At 42.4% G+C, this 18,070-nt stretch overlaps 1 protein-coding gene across 4 annotated transcripts in view; it reads right to left on the bottom strand.

Moving 5' to 3' along the window:
- LOC110451104 (POU domain, class 6, transcription factor 1-like) overlaps positions 1–18,070 on the bottom strand; it is a 72,183-nt gene that overhangs the window by 29,160 nt on the left and 24,953 nt on the right. For 2 of the 4 annotated variants that reach the window (XM_021498965.1, XM_021498980.1), the window contains exon 2: positions 16,714–16,906. In XM_021498965.1, the coding sequence (XP_021354640.1) occupies positions 16,714–16,812 (99 nt within the window). In that variant the 5' untranslated portion in view covers positions 16,813–16,906. Of the gene's footprint in view, positions 1–15,002; positions 15,371–16,713; positions 16,907–17,199; positions 17,292–18,070 lie in introns of those variants that run through there. The other 2 variants (XM_021498973.1, XM_021498987.1) reach the window with 2 other exon arrangements.

Here is an 18,070-nt window from a genome sequence, read left to right as displayed (position 1 = left end):
CCATTTCTGCATCAGTTCCACTTGTGTTTATTCAAGAAGCTGTGACCAGAATTATTCAGTTGTTAAAAAGTGATGATTGTGATGTATTTAGGCTGGGTATAATGTGATTGTGGGGGATCTCCCTATAACAGGTAATACACAATCACAACCGGGCTCTTGAGGTATTGATTTCTGTCCTTGTCTCTGAATCCAGCCTCCGAATCCAGCCTAGGAATGGTCTGCGTCTGACAGAAGCAGATTGGAGTCTCCAAATGTATAGAACACCCTTTTCTATAGTATACAACACATCCCTATATCTGTAGATATCTAAACTGACTGTTTAACATCACTAACAGAATAGTATACAACACATCCCTATATCTGTAGATATCTAAACTGACTGTTTAACATCACTAACAGAATAGTATACAACACATCCCTATATCTGTAGATATCTAAACTGACTGTTTAACATCACTAACAGAATAGTATACAACACATCCCTATATCTGTAGATATCTAAACTGACTGTTTAACATCACTAACAGAATAGTATACAACACATCCCTATATCTGTAGATATCTAAACTGACTGTTTAACATCACTAACAGAATAGTATACAACACATCCCTATATCTGTAGATATCTAAACTGACTGTTTAACATCACTAACAGAATAGTATACAACACATCCCTATATCTGTAGATATCTAAACTGACTGTTTAACATCACTAACAGAATAGTATACAACACATCCCTATATCTGTAGATATCTAAACTGACTGTTTAACATCACTAACAGAATAGTATACAACACATCCCTATATCTGTAGATATCTAAACTGACTGTTTAACATCACTAACAGAATAGTATACAACACATCCCTATATCTGTAGATATCTAAACTGACTGTTTAACATCACTAACAGAATAGTATACAACACATCCCTATATCTGTAGATATCTAAACTGACTGTTTAACATCACTAACAGAATAGTATACAACACATCCCTATATCTGTAGATATCTAAACTGACTGTTTAACATCACTAACAGAATAGTATACAACACATCCCTATATCTGTAGATATCTAAACTGACTGTTTAACATCACTAACAGAATAGTATACAACACATCCCTATATCTGTATATATCTAAACTGAATGTTTAACATGTACATCACTAACAGAATAGTATACAACACATCCCTATATCTGTAGATATCTAAAATGAATGTTTAACATCACTAACAGAATAGAATTTTTCCAATTGGATGAAACAGGGTTTTCATTTAAGGATCGATGGGTGGAGTACTTTTTCTTGAATGAAAATGTTCATGTTATGATCGCAAATTAAACCTTTACCCCAGGGTTATACATTGTTTACACCCTAGTTGTAGCTCACTGATGCCTGTAGAGACATTAAGGAACATAATTACCCCAAGGTTATACATTGTTTACACCCTAGTTGTAGCTCCCTGATGCCTGTAGAGACGTTAAGGAACATATTTACCCCAAGGTCATACATTGTTTACACCCTAGTTGTAGCTCACTGATGCCTGTAGAGACATTAAGGAACAAATTTACCCCAAGGTTATACATTGTTTACACCCTAGTTGTAGCTCACTGATGCCTGTAGAGACGTTAAGGAACATATTTACCCCAAGGTTATACATTGTTTACACCCTAGTTGTAGCTCACTGATGCCTGTAGAGACGTTAAGGAACATATTTACCCCAAGGTTATACATTGTTTACACCCTAGTTGTAGCTCACTGATGCCTGTAGAGACATTTCGGAGTTAAAACGACTAATCATGATCAATTTGTCATAGTCGGAGATAAAACGACTAATCATGATCGATAAGTCTTAATCGGAGTTAAAACAACTAATCATGATCAATAAGTCATAGTCGGAGGTAAAACGACTAATCATGATCGATAAGTCATAGTCGGAGTTAAAACAACTAATCATAATCAATAAGTCATAGTCGGAGCTAAAACGACTAATCATGATCAATAAGTCATAGTCGGAAGTAAAACACATAATCATGATCGATTATATAATTAGTCATAGTCAGAGCTAAAACGACTAATCCTGATTGATAAGCCATAGTCGGAAGTAAAACAACTAATCAATCATGATTAGTCGGAGATAAAACGAATAATAATGATTGATAAATCATATTTGGAGGTAAAACGACCAACCATCAATTAAACTGATTAATTGGAAAAACACATCTTCAAAACTTATTTCTAAATTATTTTTCATCTATTTTTTTTTTTTTTTTAGTTTACAACATCAATGAAACATGTTTGTCCCACTAATATATAACATTTTTGTTGGCCTTGAAGGAAATGTGCAGATGGTCTTATATAATTAATGAGGGAGGAAGTTGAGAGTTCCCGGAACACCCCCATGTTGCGGTCAGGCTGGTGCCCATACCTTTCCGTGTCCGTAAGGAATCAAATCCCAGCCATCGTGTTGAGGTAATTGCACTATAAAATCAGCAAAAACAATTAACTAAACATGACAAAGTTGGAATCAAACTATTTATATCTATGTTGTAAGAAAAATGGGATTAACTTTGACTGATATGTATTTTGATAAATTTATGCTGCATAGGTGTTTTGAGTGGTAATATTTCAACAATTTTTGTAAAGTAAATTTTAGAAATAAAACAGATAAGGCTACGACATATAGCCACAGATAAGGCTACGACATAGACACAGATAAGGCTACGACATAGCCACAGATAAGGCTACGACATAGACACAGATAAGGCTACGACATAGCCACAGATAAGGCTACGACATAGACACAGATAAGGCTACGACACATAGCCACAGATAAGGCTACGACATAGCCACAGATAAGGCTACGACATAGCCACAGATAAGGCTACGACACATAGCCACAGATAAGGCTACGACATATAGCCACAGATAAGGCTACGACATATAGCCACAGATAAGGCTACGACATAGCCACAGATAAGGCTACGACATATAGCCACAGATAAGGCTACGACATATAGCCACAGATAAGGCTACGACATAGACACAGATAAGGCTACGACATATAGCCACAGATAAGGCTACGACATAGACACAGATAAGGCTACGACATATAGCCACAGATAAGGCTACGACATATAGCCACAGATAAGGCTACGACATAGACACAGATAAGGCTACGACATATAGCCACAGATAAGGCTACGACATAGACACAGATAAGGCTACGACATATAGCCACAGATAAGGCTACGACATAGAGCCACAGATAAGGCTACGACATAGCCACAGATAAGGCTACGACACATAGCCACAGATAAGGCTACGACATAGCCACAGATAAGGCTACGACATATAGCCACAGATAAGGCTACGACATAGACACAGATAAGGCTACGACATATAGCCACAGATAAGGCTACGACACATAGCCACAGATAAGGCTACGACATAGCCACAGATAAGGCTACGACACATAGCCACAGATAAGGCTACGACATAGCCACAGATTACTACTGCCAGCCCAAGAACCAACCAACCAATGTGTTTGTCAAAACCGGCAGAAGTGGTCTGATATATCATCAGAATAGTCTTTTTTCCCCATTTGTTTCACTGCCTCCTGAATATGAATCAGTGAACAGCTTGTATCATTATGTAAATAACACTAGAATTAGCATTTAGATACCTTTTCCTCTTGCTATTTCAATACATAATAGAATTTTCTGAAAGAAAGTCAGGAACACGAATATAAATGAACTGCCAGTGCCAATTTCTCCTTCATCATAAATAAAACACACTTTCCATGTTTAAAGCAATGTTCAGCATGATCAGCTTGAAGTACTTTTAGTTTCTAATTTTCATATGCTGAACATGATAGTCTGTGTGATCAAGTTTTAGGGTCAGTAGACCATGTTAATTGGAGACCCCCGTTTATAAAGTATGACAATCTGTACAATGTACAGTTGAATGCTACACTACCCGGTATAAGCTAGCGTCGAGCCTGCTTCTGTGCTACACTATACGTATAAGCTAGTGTCGAGCCTGCTTCTGTGCTACACTACCCGGTATAAGCTAGTGTCGAGCCTGCTTCTGTGCTACACTACCCGATATAAGCTAGTGTCGAGCCTGCTTCTGTGATACACTACCCGGTATAAGCTAGCGTCGAGCCTGCTTCTGTGCTACACTACCCGGTATAAGCTAGCGCGGAGCCTGCTTCTGTGCTACACTACCCGGATAAGCTAGTGTCGAGCCTAATTCTGTGCTACACTACCCGGTATAAGCTAGCGTGGAGCCTGCTTCTGTGCTACACTACCCGGTATAAGCTAGGGTCGAGCCTGCTTCTGTGCTACCCTACCCGTATAAGCTAGTGCCGAGCCTAATTCTGTGCTACACTCCCCGGTATAAGCTAGCGTCGAGCCTGCTTCTGTGATACACTAACCTGTAAAAGCTAGTGTCGAGCCTGCTTCTGTGCTACCCTCCCCGGTATAAGCTAGTGTCGAGCCTTCTTCTGTGCTACACTACCCGTATAAGCTAGTGTCAAGCCTGCTTCTGTGCTACACTACCCGTATAAGCTAGTGTCGAGCATGTTTCTGTGCTACACTACCTGGTATAAGCAAGTGTCGAGCCTGCTTCTGTGCTACACTACCCGTATAAGCTAGTGTCGAGCCTAATTCTGTGCTACACTACCCGGTATAAGCTAGCGTCGAGCCTGCTTCTGTGATACACTAACCTGTAAAAGCTAGTGTCGAGCCTGCTTCTGTGCTACACTACCCGGTATAAGCTAGCGTCGAGCATGTTTCTGTGCTACACTACCTGGTATAAGCAGGTGTCGAGCCTGCTTCTGTGCTACCCTACCCAGAATAAGCTAGCCACGTCGAGCCTGTTTCTGTGCTACACTACCCGGTATAAGCTAGCGTCGAGCATGTTTCTGTGCTACACTACCCGGTATAAGCAAGTGTCGAGCCTGCTTCTGTGCTACACTACCCAGAATAAGCTAGCCATGTCGAGCCTGTTTCTGTGCTACACTACCCGGTATAAGCTTGCGTCGAGCCTGCTTCTGTGCTACACTACCCGGTAAAAGCTAGCCACGTCGAGCCTGCTTCTGTGCTACACTACCCGGTATAAGCTAGCGTCGAGCCTGCTTCTGTGCTACACTACCTGGTATAAGCTAGCCACGTCGAGCCTGTTTCTGTGCTATACTACCCGGTATAAGCTAGCCACGTCGAGCCTGCTTCTGTCTGATTTTACCAACACCAGTGCATGTAGTGGCGTGGAATAGAGTTACTGTTTTCAGTTGTAGAAGCTGGTAATTGTCTTTTGGTGCTGAAACTGTCGCCATCTTCTCCAAAAGCTAAGCCAGGCGATCAATACCCTGCACTGGAATGCTGTTCTTTCTATAATGACCTGTACAAGACGGACAACTTCAACTGTTTTAAGAGCATACCGATGGGAAAACAATCTAATGTAAAAACAGTCCATGCATTCTGTACTTAATTTAAGAAATTGTTGATCTTCATTTGCCTTTAGATTGCTTTTGTTTCATGATTGGAAACTAAATATTCAGAGAAAATAACGTTTCCGGGAATGCAACTTTATATTTTGCCGTGCACAAAAACATTACAAGCTATAGCTACTTGCTATACATGTGTACAGCTCTGTATTTATACCCCCCCCCCCCCCCCCCCCCCCCCCATCATATAGAACAATAGAACTTCTGTATAATAAGAGAAAATAATAGCAGCCTCTCTAATAGACATATGTACATCTTTTCATTTGTGTAGAGAAATGTCCTTACACTAAGTCTGCTGTATATGTAAAGAGAAGTGAACACTGCCTCCAGTGCTTAGACTATACCTGCTAACCATGTAAAGAGAAGTGAACACTGCCTCCAGTCCTTAGACTAAACCTGCTGTATATGTAAAGAGAAGTGAACACTGGCTCCAGTCCTTACACTAAACCTGCTGTATATGCAAAGAGAAATGAACACTGCCTCTAGTCCTTAGACTAAACCTGCTGTATATGTAAAGAGAAGTGAACACTGCTTCCAGGCCTTTGACTAAACCTGCTGTATATGTAAAGTGAAGTGAACACTGGCTCCAGTCCTTAGACTAAACCTGCTGTATATGTAAAGTGAAGTGAACACTGCCTCCAGTCTTTAGACTAAACCTGCTGTATATGTAAAGAGAAGTGAACACTGACTCCAGTCCTTACACTAAACCTGCTGTATATGTAAAGAGAAGTGAACACTGACTCCAGCCCTTACATTAAACCTGCTGTATATGTAAAACCTGCGGTTTATAGAGCAAATTACTCTCATATAGATGTTGTACACACAGATTTCCCTGTAAATGAGAAAATCATATTTCTGTTTTTCCTTTCCATTAAGTTCTGGCAATATTCCTGATGTTTCACAGAAGAAAATGTAAACAATTAGATAATGAAAGTAGCTTCATGTGCACCGTCAAACTCAATTAGTCAGAAATGTAATTACAACCCATAGAATTGCTTTAATAAGAGCTAAGCCTAGAGAAATAATAGAAACACCAATGGAAGTTACAATGAGTAAAACATACACACTTCGTACTGGGGCTGTTACATCAATGTAAAACGGTCAAAGATTACGGCAATAGCCAATCTACCAATATTTACTTTCTTTTCCAGTAATAATTTGGTTCCATAAAAGTTAAGTGTATTGGAAAGGAATGATGAGTAAGAAGTGCTAGTTTTTGAAACCCCTTCCCCACCTCATACAATCTGCACCTGTATACATTAATGAAAAGTATAAAGGCCCTGTAATCAAGTTACAAAATGGTGGGAAAATGCTTCGGAAGATTATAGTCTTTTATTGTGATTTTTCCTCAAGTAATCATTACCTCATCACAGTTACTGTTTTACTTCCAAATAGTGCTTATCTATCTCTGAGGCAAATCTGACCTTTTTTCATAAATTTAGGTAGCAGATCCTATTTTCTGATATTTGGTTTCTAGTTCATTGTCTTATACATGTATACCTAGATCCCGTTTATCTGATCACCACAGTACAGCACACGTACAGCTGGTATCCTACTCTAGACCTTCATGATAGCTCTACCAAATGCACCGTCCTAAACAACCTGTATCTACTGAGCCTTTGAAGTTTTACACCTGAGATAACAGGATGTAACTGATTACGGCAGGTGTAAACAATCAATCTCGCCTGATCAGCTAACACAGTGAGAGTCTACTTACATCTGTACTGTACAAACCACCATTTATATTGTGCAATGTACCATCCAAAGCAAATTGATGAGGAAAAATAAACAATTAAAAAAACATGGTTTTTTTATTTGTATATCTGAACCTATACATCTGTAAAATCTGTTTACGCTGCTGCATGTTCTCATAAGAATTATAAGGCACCAAAAAGCTGTGTGAATTTTCTCAGGACTCCCACATCATAGGACTGTGTGGATGCCAGAGTTTCTCAGACTTCAAGTCATTAGTTAATACACAGCTGATTGCTCATAAAAGCAGACAATTTTGGTTATTCTTATTAATCAATTTATGGCATTTGTATATAAAATTCATTCATCACGTCATGCAGTATTCATATATAAATAATGTCTTTATGATAAAATAATACATGTACCCTGATGATGAATATTTCTACTTATTGTATTACAACAGAGTTAATGTCATTTCCATGGTTACTGCAGGTTACATGACACTAATTAAAAGATTGCCAACTCAACATAAAGTTTGTCATCAGAAATGCTACTAATTCCTTTTTTAGGACTCATCCAAAAATCTAATTTACCATAAATTAACTTGAAAATGTTTATAAAACATGTTGCAGGGCTCTCTGATTTGATAGAATTGAAGCAAATTGTAATCAAAGTAGGTGAAAACAAACATAGGTCACAGTGACCTATATACATGTTACAAGATGGTGTCAAAGCACTTTTTTTTAAAAGTAAAGTTTGATGGCTGGATGAGTAAAGTTTGACGGCTGGAGGAGTAAAGTTTGACGGCTGGAGGAGTAAAGTTTGACGGCTGGAGGAGTAAAGTTTGATGGCTGGAGGAGTAAAGTTTGACAGCTGGAGGAGTAAAGTTTGACGGCTGGAGGAGTAAAGTTTGATGGCTGGAGGAGTAAAGTTTGACGGCTGGAGGAGTAAAGTTTGATGGCTGGAGGAGTAAAGTTTGATGGCTGGAGAAGTAAAGTTTGACAGCTGGAGGAGTAAAGTTTGACAGCTGGAGGAGTAAAGTTTGACGGCTGGAGGAGTAAAGTTTGACAGCTGGAGGAGTAAAGTTTGACGGCTGGAGGAGTAAAGTTTGATGGCTGGAGGAGTAAAGTTTGACGGCTGGAGGAGTAAAGTTTGATGGCTGGAGGAGTAAAGTTTGATGGCTGGAGAAGTAAAGTTTGACAGCTGGAGGAGTAAAGTTTGACAGCTGGAGGAGTAAAGTTTGACGGCTGGAGGAGTAAAGTTTGACAGCTGGAGGAGTAAAGTTTGACGGCTGGAGGAGTAAAGTTTGATGGCTGGAGGAGTAAAGTTTGACGGGTGGAGAGGTCAAGTTTGATGGCTGGAGGAGTAAAGTTTGACAGCTGGAGGAGTAAAGTTTGACGGGTGGAGAGGTCAAGTTTGATGGCTGGAGGAGAACGGCTGGAGGAGTAAAGTTTGACGGCTGGAGGAGTAAAGTTTGATGGCTGCAGGACTTTTAGTGTCAGAGAAATGAAGCTTAATGAAAAGTCAAACCAAAATATTGTATGGATAGACAGTCAGACTCACAGACAGACAGACTCACAGATCAACATAAAAAGCTAGCACTTAATAATCCCTCCACATAAATTCCTTTGGTTGGTAATCATAAAATCCCTTAAGCCTCATTCAATAAAACACATTTCTCATCCAGCCATTTAGAGTTTGGTGGAAACTCTGTTATTCCAGCATAATCATTTTCTGGAGATATTGATATTCTGAAAAGTGAAGGGCACCTAAACAGAGGCTGAAGCTCAGTTGTATCACCTAACACTTGTGTATCTGACACAGTTCAAAAGATGTATTGGACAAATTCAAAACAACATTAGCACTAATGGTCTTACAGTCGAGTTTTCTGTTAATTTCCTTTTACCAGGGGTAAGTCTGCTACATCCAATGTAGCCATTTAATATGACACGAATCATGGGTCTTTGAGAAATGGATTTTCATCAATTTCCATGGTAACATTCTTGCTGCCTCTATCTGAAATCAATGAACTTGTGGCATGGAGAATGTGTATCTCCTAAAAGCAGCAGAGACATTAAATATCTCAGTTCAAACTTCAACCTGTATCATCCATAACTATAACCTGTATCATCCATAACTATATCCTGTATCATCCATACCTATATCCTGTATCATCCATACCTATAACCTGTATCATCCATGACTATAACCTGTATCATCCATACCTATATCCTGTATCATCCATACCTATAACCTGTATCATCCATAACTATATCCTGTATCATCCATACCTATAACCTGTATCATCCATACCTATATCCTTTATCATCCATACCTATAACCTGTATCATCCATGACTATAACCTGTATCATCCATAACTATAACATGTGTCATCCATACCTATATCCTGTATCATCCATAACTATAACCTGTATCATCCATACCTATAACCTGTATCATCCATACCTATAACCTGTATCATCCATAACTATAACCTGTAACATCCATACCTATAACCTGTATCATCCATGACTATAACCTGTACCATCCATACCTATAACCTGTATCATTCATACCTATAACCTGTATCATCCATACCTATAACCTGTATCATCCATACCTATATCCTGTATCATCTATACCTATAACCTGTATCATCCATACCTATATCCTGTATCATCCATACCTATATCCTGTATCATCCATAACTATAACCTGTATCATCCATACCTATAACCTGTATCATCCATAACTATAACCTGTATCATCCATACCTATAACCTGTATCATCCATACCTATATCCTGTATTATCCATAACTATAACCAGTATCATCCATACCTATAACCTGTATCATCCATACCTATAACCTGTATCCCCTGCCATGTCACACCCACACACCTTGTCATGTCACACCCATGTACCCTGCCATGTCACATCCACATACCCTGCCGTGTCACACCCACACACCCTGCCATGTCACACCCACATTCCCTGCCATACCACACCCACACACCCTGCCATGTTACACCCATGCACCCTGCCATACCACACCCACACACCTTGCCATGTCACACCCACACCCTGCAATACCACACCCACACACTGCCATGTCACACCCACACACCCTGCCATGTCACACCCACACCCTGCCATGTCACACTCACACACCCTGCTATACCACACCCACACACCCTACCATGTCACACCCACACACCCTGCCATACCACACCCACACACCCTGCCATGCCACACCCATGCACCCTGCCATGTCACACCCACACCATGCTATACCACACCCACATCCCCTGCCATACCACCCCCACATCCCCTGCCATGTCACACCCCCACCCCCTGCCATACCACACCCACATAACCTGCCATGTCACACCCACACACCCTGCCATACCACACCCACATAACCTGCCATGTCACACCCACTCACCCTGCCATACCACACCCACATACCCTGCCATGTCACACCCACACCCCCTGCCATACAACACCCACACACCCTGCCATGTCACCCCCACACACCCTGCCATACCACCCCCATATACCCTGCCATACCACACCCACATACCCTGCCATGTCACACACACACACCCTGCCATACAACCCCCACACACCCTGCCATGTCACACCCACACACGCTGCCATACCACACCCACACACCCTGCCATGTCACCCCCACACACCCTGCCATGTCACCCACACCCCCTGCCATACCACACCCACATAACCTGCCATGTCACACCCACACACCCTGCCATACCACACCCCCATACCCTGCCATGTCACACACACACACCCTGCCATACAACACCCACACACCCTGCCATGTCACACCCACACACCATGCTATACCACCCACATACCCTGCCATGTCACACCCACACACCCTGCCATACAACACCCACACACCCTGCCATGTCACCCCCACACCCCCGGCCATGTCACCCCCGCACCCCCTGCCATGTCACACCCACACACCATGCCATGTCCCACCCCCACACCCTGCCATGTCACACCCACACACCATGCTATACCACACACATACCCTGCCATGTCACACCCACACACCCTGCCATGTCACACCCATGCACCCTGCCATGTCGAACCCACACACCCTGCCATACCACACCCTGCTATGTCACACCCACATTCCCTGCCATACCACACCCACACACCCTGCCATGTCACACCCACACACACATACCCTGCCATGTCACACCCCCACCCCCTGCCATACCACCCCCATGCACCCTGCCATGTCACACCCACCCCCCCTGCCATGTCACCCCCCCCCCCCCTGCCATGTCACACCGGCACACCCTGCCATGTCACACCCACCCTCCCTGCCATACAACACCCACACCCCCTGCCATACAACCCCCCCCCCCCCTGCCATACCATATCCCAATCCCCTGCCATGTCACCCCCACCCCCCCTGCCATCCCCCCCCCCCCCCCCCCCCCGCCCATGCCACCCCCCCCCCCCCTGCCATACCACCCCCATGCCCCCTTCCATGTCACACCCACACACCCAGCCATGTCACACCCACACACCCGGCCATGTCACACCCACACACCCGGCCATGTCACACCCACACCCCCTGCCATGGCACACCCACACACCCTGCCATTCCACACCAGCACACCCTGCCATGTCACACTCCCACCCCCTGCTATCCCACCCCCCCCCCCCCTCCCATGCCACCCCCCCCCCCCCTGCCATGTCCCCCCCCCCCCCCCTGCTATCCCACCCCCCCCCCCCCTCCCATGCCCCCCCCATGCCCCCTGCCATTTCGACCCCACACCCCCTGCCATCCCCCCCCCCCCCCCCCCCCCGCCCATGCCACCCCCCCCCCCCCTGCCATGTCACCCCCCCCCCCCCTGCCATCCCCCCCCCCCCCCCCCCCCCCACCCCCCCCCCCCCCCCCCTCCCATGCCACCCCCCCCCCCCCTGCCATGTCACACTCACACACCCTGCTATACCACACCCTGCTATGTCACCCCCCCATTCCCTGCCATCCCACACCCACTCACCCTGCCATGTCACACCCACCCTCCCTGCCATACAACACCCACATACCCTGCCATGTCCCACCCACACCCCCTGCCATACCACCCCCTGCTATGTCACCCCCCCATTCCCTGCCATCCCCCCCCCCCACCCCCTGCCATCCCCCCCCCCCCCCCCCCCCCTGCCATGCCCCACCCATGCCCCCTGCCATGTCACCCCCACCCCCCCGGCCATGTCAACATCCCCTGCCATGTCACCCCCCCCCCCCCTGCCATGTCCCCCCCCCCCCCCCTGCCATGTCCCCCCCCCCCCCCCTGCCATCCCCCCCCCCCCCCCCCCCCCCCTGCCATGCCACACCCACCCCCCCTGCCATGTCACCCCCCCCCCCCCTGCCATCCCCCCCCCCCCCCCCCCCCCCTGCCATCCCCCCCCCCCCCCCCCCCCCCACCCCCCCCCCCCACCCCCTGCCATACAACCCCCCCCCCCCCTGCCAAGCCATATGCCAATCCCCTGCCATGTCACCCCCCCCCCCCCTGCCATGTCCCACCCACCCCCCCTGCCATGCCACCCCCCCCCCCCCTGCCATGTCCCCCCCCCCCCCCCTGCCATGTCCCACCCACACACCCTGCCATACCACACCACATACCCTGCCCTGTCACACCCACACACCCTGCCATACAACACCCACACACCCTGCCATACCATATGCCAATACCCTGCCATGTCACACCCACACACCCTGCCATGTCACACCCACACACCCTTCCATGTCACATCCCCAATGTTTGAGTGTTAAAGTCCCCATTTTCAATTAGTTTTTTTATAAATTTTTTTGCAATTCTGTTTAATCAAACAGGGTGGGTTAAGAGTAGGAGATGCTTCCCTACCTGTACTTCATGTTACTTTAGCCACCATGATGAAACACACACAGATTCTAGATGTAATTTCACCTTACCCTGGATAGGTATACCCACCCCCTTCCCACTGCAGAATAGCCTTGTTTCACCCCAGCCACAATTGTATGACATTACCACAATGTCAAATATAATAAACATGTAGTTAAAATGGTAAGAAAAAAAGAAACATCTCCCTCCCTTTTTGGAATGATATTGGGATCTTAAAAACCAGGGGACGGTTCTAATGTTGCCTATTTATTTGAAAGCCTCATGTTTGACAACTTCACCATTTTCCCTGGTTGGGATCTCCCAACTCACCTGTGAGGTGTTGACTCTACTATTTTCAAACTGTCAATCAAGTTATCACAATTTGATTCCTTAGCTCACTGAGTCTATTGAACAGAATTGCATGTAATCTTATTTAGTGTGATCAAGAGTTGCTGAACATTCTAAATACTAATCAGCAGAGATAGTATAATAAGCAGAAATATCTGTCATTGAATTCAATAGAAAGCAGAGATAATATAATAAGCAGAAATATCTGTCATTGAATTCAATAGAAAACAGAGATAATATAATAAGCAGAAATATCTGTCATTGAATTCAATAGAATGTTACTTATAACAAATGTTTGGGTTCCTGCCCACAATTTCTATTCTGTGGAATTTGTGAAAAGGTCTTTCTTTTTAATTGGAGGCTGTTCAAAGTTAGGGTCTATTATTGAGTTGGATATTCCTAACAGATATAAACAATTCTCTCAGATTGCAGAGGTCAAACTTTCGCTCTCCTGTAAAGAGGTTTATCTGTCGCTAATTGATGTTTTGTCATTATGATTGATCACAAGGGAAATTGATCCTCAAAGGTATCACGGCAGTGTGAATAGTTAATGTAGTAAGAGTAGCAAATAAAATCAAGATTCCGCAGATGAAGACATTTATGATAACATTTTATCCAGTGAAGCAGAAGTACAAAGTAAGTTAAAGGCAGTGAAGCTATTATCAGATCTACGGTGAATGTCCACGTCACTTTGTATTTCAGTTTTAATAAAATCAATTCTTTATCAAAGTTTTTATTGATTCATCACATTTTTAATTAATCCCACAGCATAGATTTGATCACTGAACAACGATTTCTTTCAAATCCAACAACAAACGCTGTATTAACTAAGTCAATAGACTTCTGACAAAATCATCCAACATGTAATTATCTACAAACATACAAACTACAAACATACAAACTACAAACATACAAACATACAAACATACAAACTACAAACATACAAACTACAAACATACAAACTACAAACATACAAACTACAAACATACAAACTACAAACATACAAACTACAAACATACAAACTACAAACATACAAACTACAAACATACAAACTACAAACATACAAACTACAAACATACAAACTACAAACATACAAACTACAAACATACAAACTACAAACATACAAACTACAAACATACAAACTACATACAAACTACAAACTACAAACATACAAACTACAAACATACAAACTACAAACATACAAACTACAAACATACAAACTACAAACATACAAACTACAAACATACAAACATACAAACTACAAACATACAAACTACAAACATACAAACTACAAACATACAAACTACAAACTACAAACTACAAACATACAAACTACAAACATACAAACTACAAAAAAAAACATTAAAATGTTCTTCAATGAAAATTACAATCATGCAAATTTGCTGGTTGACAAACATTTTAAGTCTCAAATTAATTACACAGAGAAAATCAATTTATAGAAATTGAGTATTTCATTTATATATGAGCATCATTATAATAAACCACAGCCCTTCAATTTTCAACTGCCTTTTTAAGAATTCTTACCTTTCCATTTTGATCTGACTTGATCAGAGTGATCTGCTGTCAAATTGTTTTTGTAGATTCAACCACACACACAACAAAATCAGAAATAAATCCCAAACTGTCTGAGAATTCTCCTCCACATCACGTCCATCACACGCTAGGTACTAGTTACTTCATGTACTCCTCTGCATAATAATTTCCAGGAGAATTAAAATCCTGCACTCATGAAATATCCAATTCCATGTTAATCCGGAGCATCCTCATAAACACCACAGAAATATCATCAATGCTAAGACAAGTGTAGCCCGTTCAGCAAATATACCATACATAGAATTTGGAAGATTCACCAAAAGTATTTTTCCATTTATCTGCCTGACAGATCACTTGTAATAAAGATCACTAACTCTGGGCCTGAACATTCAACAGACAGACGTCCCCCATACAAATCAACATATATACAGTACACTGGAATTGTCCAAGGTAATTCTCATAATATCTCTTAAAATAATTCATTTCAAACCACTGAAAATGTATTTGTGGACAGCCTATGACATGGACTTGAATAATTATATCTTTAAGATTAATTACAATTCCTCTTAAAGCGTAGACAAAATGTCCACGAGATGAAAATTATGAACCTAAATTGTACTTTTATGCTGAAGTCCTCATAATCATGAGATATTCATCCCTATAACCAATTTCAGACAGTGTCTGTCACCAGGAGCTAAACCTCCGTACCACCAAAACACAATGTCCCCAGCCACCCAGCTGTCTCCTTGTACCCTGTCCTCCTCTACCATCTATTCGGGAATTTTACACAAATCCATAATCATAACCAATTTTCTGACCTCATGAAAAATATAAAATCTCCGAAACCAGCAATTACTCAAAATGGTATCCGCATGAATTGTAATAATGATCAGAAAATGTTCATTTTAGATGGCTGTCATGTAGCCTTACACCTGATTTATAATAAAACCTATACCTGTTTACCTGTCAGAATTAGCTCTGTAATTCCTAACAATGATAAGATGTACTGTTAATTAGCCGAGCAGTACACGAATATTAACATCAAGTCAGACACGCGACAACACTTTCCTCCCACCCCGTGTGTTAACGTCGTCCGACCTTCATTAACAAAATATATAGTGAAGGTAAATTATATAGATATATGTTTAATGAAGGAGTGTACCAAAACCAGAGTTTGTTCAACTTATGCACATTTATGCTTATATCAGCCTCGACTGCCGCTTCTAATGTATACAAGTACCCAGCCAGGAGCCAGTGCTAGCTTTCAAGAAGAAATGTTAAGCTTTTTTATTGCATTCTCAGTAATGTTATTTTATGAAAAGTTATGAGTTTGGAGCTTAGCATTTTTGGTTCTGGCCAAACAGCATCAGGGATGATTACCATTCCTACTCCAGAGAAAATTTATAAACATGGTTTCAGGAATCGTGAATGGGTGAGGGAGATTTAGGCCTCACCAAGATAATCAACTTCTCATATTATTAACATAGATTTGTTAATGAGTATACTCATTATTATCATTCTTGCACCTGAATAACTGATGGACAACAGCTGGTTTACACCTGGAGAGCTGGCACAGGGCGGATCTGATGTGGTACCGTACACACAGGGGGCACTCCTCTCTCAACAAACATGGCAGTGGCACAGAGCTGTTGCAGAATACGGTTACAACACAGTAACAACCAAAAAAGGAGTTAAAACGTACCTGTTTAATGATGGCAGTCTGTGCCAGTTTGGCCGCGTCTGGTTTCGGCTCTCCATTTAAAGATTCCGTGGTAGTCCCATCGTTAGAATCACCATCCATATTTGGTAGGACAGGGTACTACTCTTGTTAGTCGTTGGGCGAACAGCGCAGATTTTTTCCGGACTTGAGGCGGCATGAACCTGTCGCTTGTAGGCTGCGAAGGAAAAAGCAGAGAAGATGAGCCCGAGTAAAAGCACAGCTTTGGGTTTGTTGGGTGGACGGGAGCACCAGAATGGTAACACAAAGAATACCTCACAATTTCCCATCTCTGACTATGTCACTCTCCTCAATAACAAGATGCTACAACTTTTTTTTATTTTCACTCATAATAAATCGCCAAAGATATGTGTAAGATATGACTAATTATTAATTGTATGCTTGCCAATATATGCTTGATTGTGTGTGCACGCCGTGTACTGATTATTATAATATTTTTAGAGTCGGTACCTGATGGAATCATAAATATCCAATGTGCTCTGCCTCAAGTGAAAAGACTCGCTGAATAAATGTGTGCTTATGTGTGTGTGTGTGTGCTGGGCCGAGAGTAAGCAGGACCAGCTTCAATTCTGTGGTAGGCTTGTCCAATAACATTACCATAGAATTATAGTCAGTTCCAGAAAAATGCAAAAACACATTTCTTAGGTTTTTAGTAGCTCTACAGAAATTCACATTCTCTTATGATCGCTTAAACTGATTAAACATTGGGGCACTAACCATGGAAATAAAGTCTGTTTCATTTTGAGGCTTGAAACAAGCAATTGTATTAGTTTTTAATTTATACAAATACATACATCTTCATAACAAATGGAGAAAATAAATAATGCAGAATGAAATCTTTTATTCTGGAAAAATTAGCATTTCAATTGTGGTTGCTGATCATCATAATTTCTAATTCATGTGCATTAATGCTTCAACAGGTGGGACAATATCAATTGGATATGTGATGAGGATCTGATAACTTATTTACGAGGATGTCGGTGATGTCATTGAACACGGCTATAGGAAATTCCTGTTGATGATACTGTGCAGGGATGTATGTCAGCTGTTGAAATTAAAGGCACCAATCAGGGGTTACAACTGCACTACTGGTTGTATTTAAGCGTCAGGAGATTAAACAATAGAGGAATCCTCATGTTTTTTGTTTATTTGTTTGGGGTTTAACGTCCTCGCAGAATAACAATGGTAACATTGACCATTGTAGGGACACAAGATAACACAACCAGGGGATCATCATGGTAACGTTACAGACCATTGTAGGGACACAAGATTACACAACCAGGGGATCATCATGGTAACGTTACAGACCATTGTAGGGACA

Source organism: Mizuhopecten yessoensis, unplaced genomic scaffold (genome assembly GCF_002113885.1).
Source record: "Mizuhopecten yessoensis strain PY_sf001 unplaced genomic scaffold, ASM211388v2 scaffold617, whole genome shotgun sequence".
NCBI classification, from domain to species: Eukaryota; Metazoa; Mollusca; class Bivalvia; order Pectinida; family Pectinidae; genus Mizuhopecten; species Mizuhopecten yessoensis.
The sequence above is the reverse complement of the archived record's forward strand: the minus strand, read 5'-3'. Positions and strand labels throughout refer to the sequence as shown.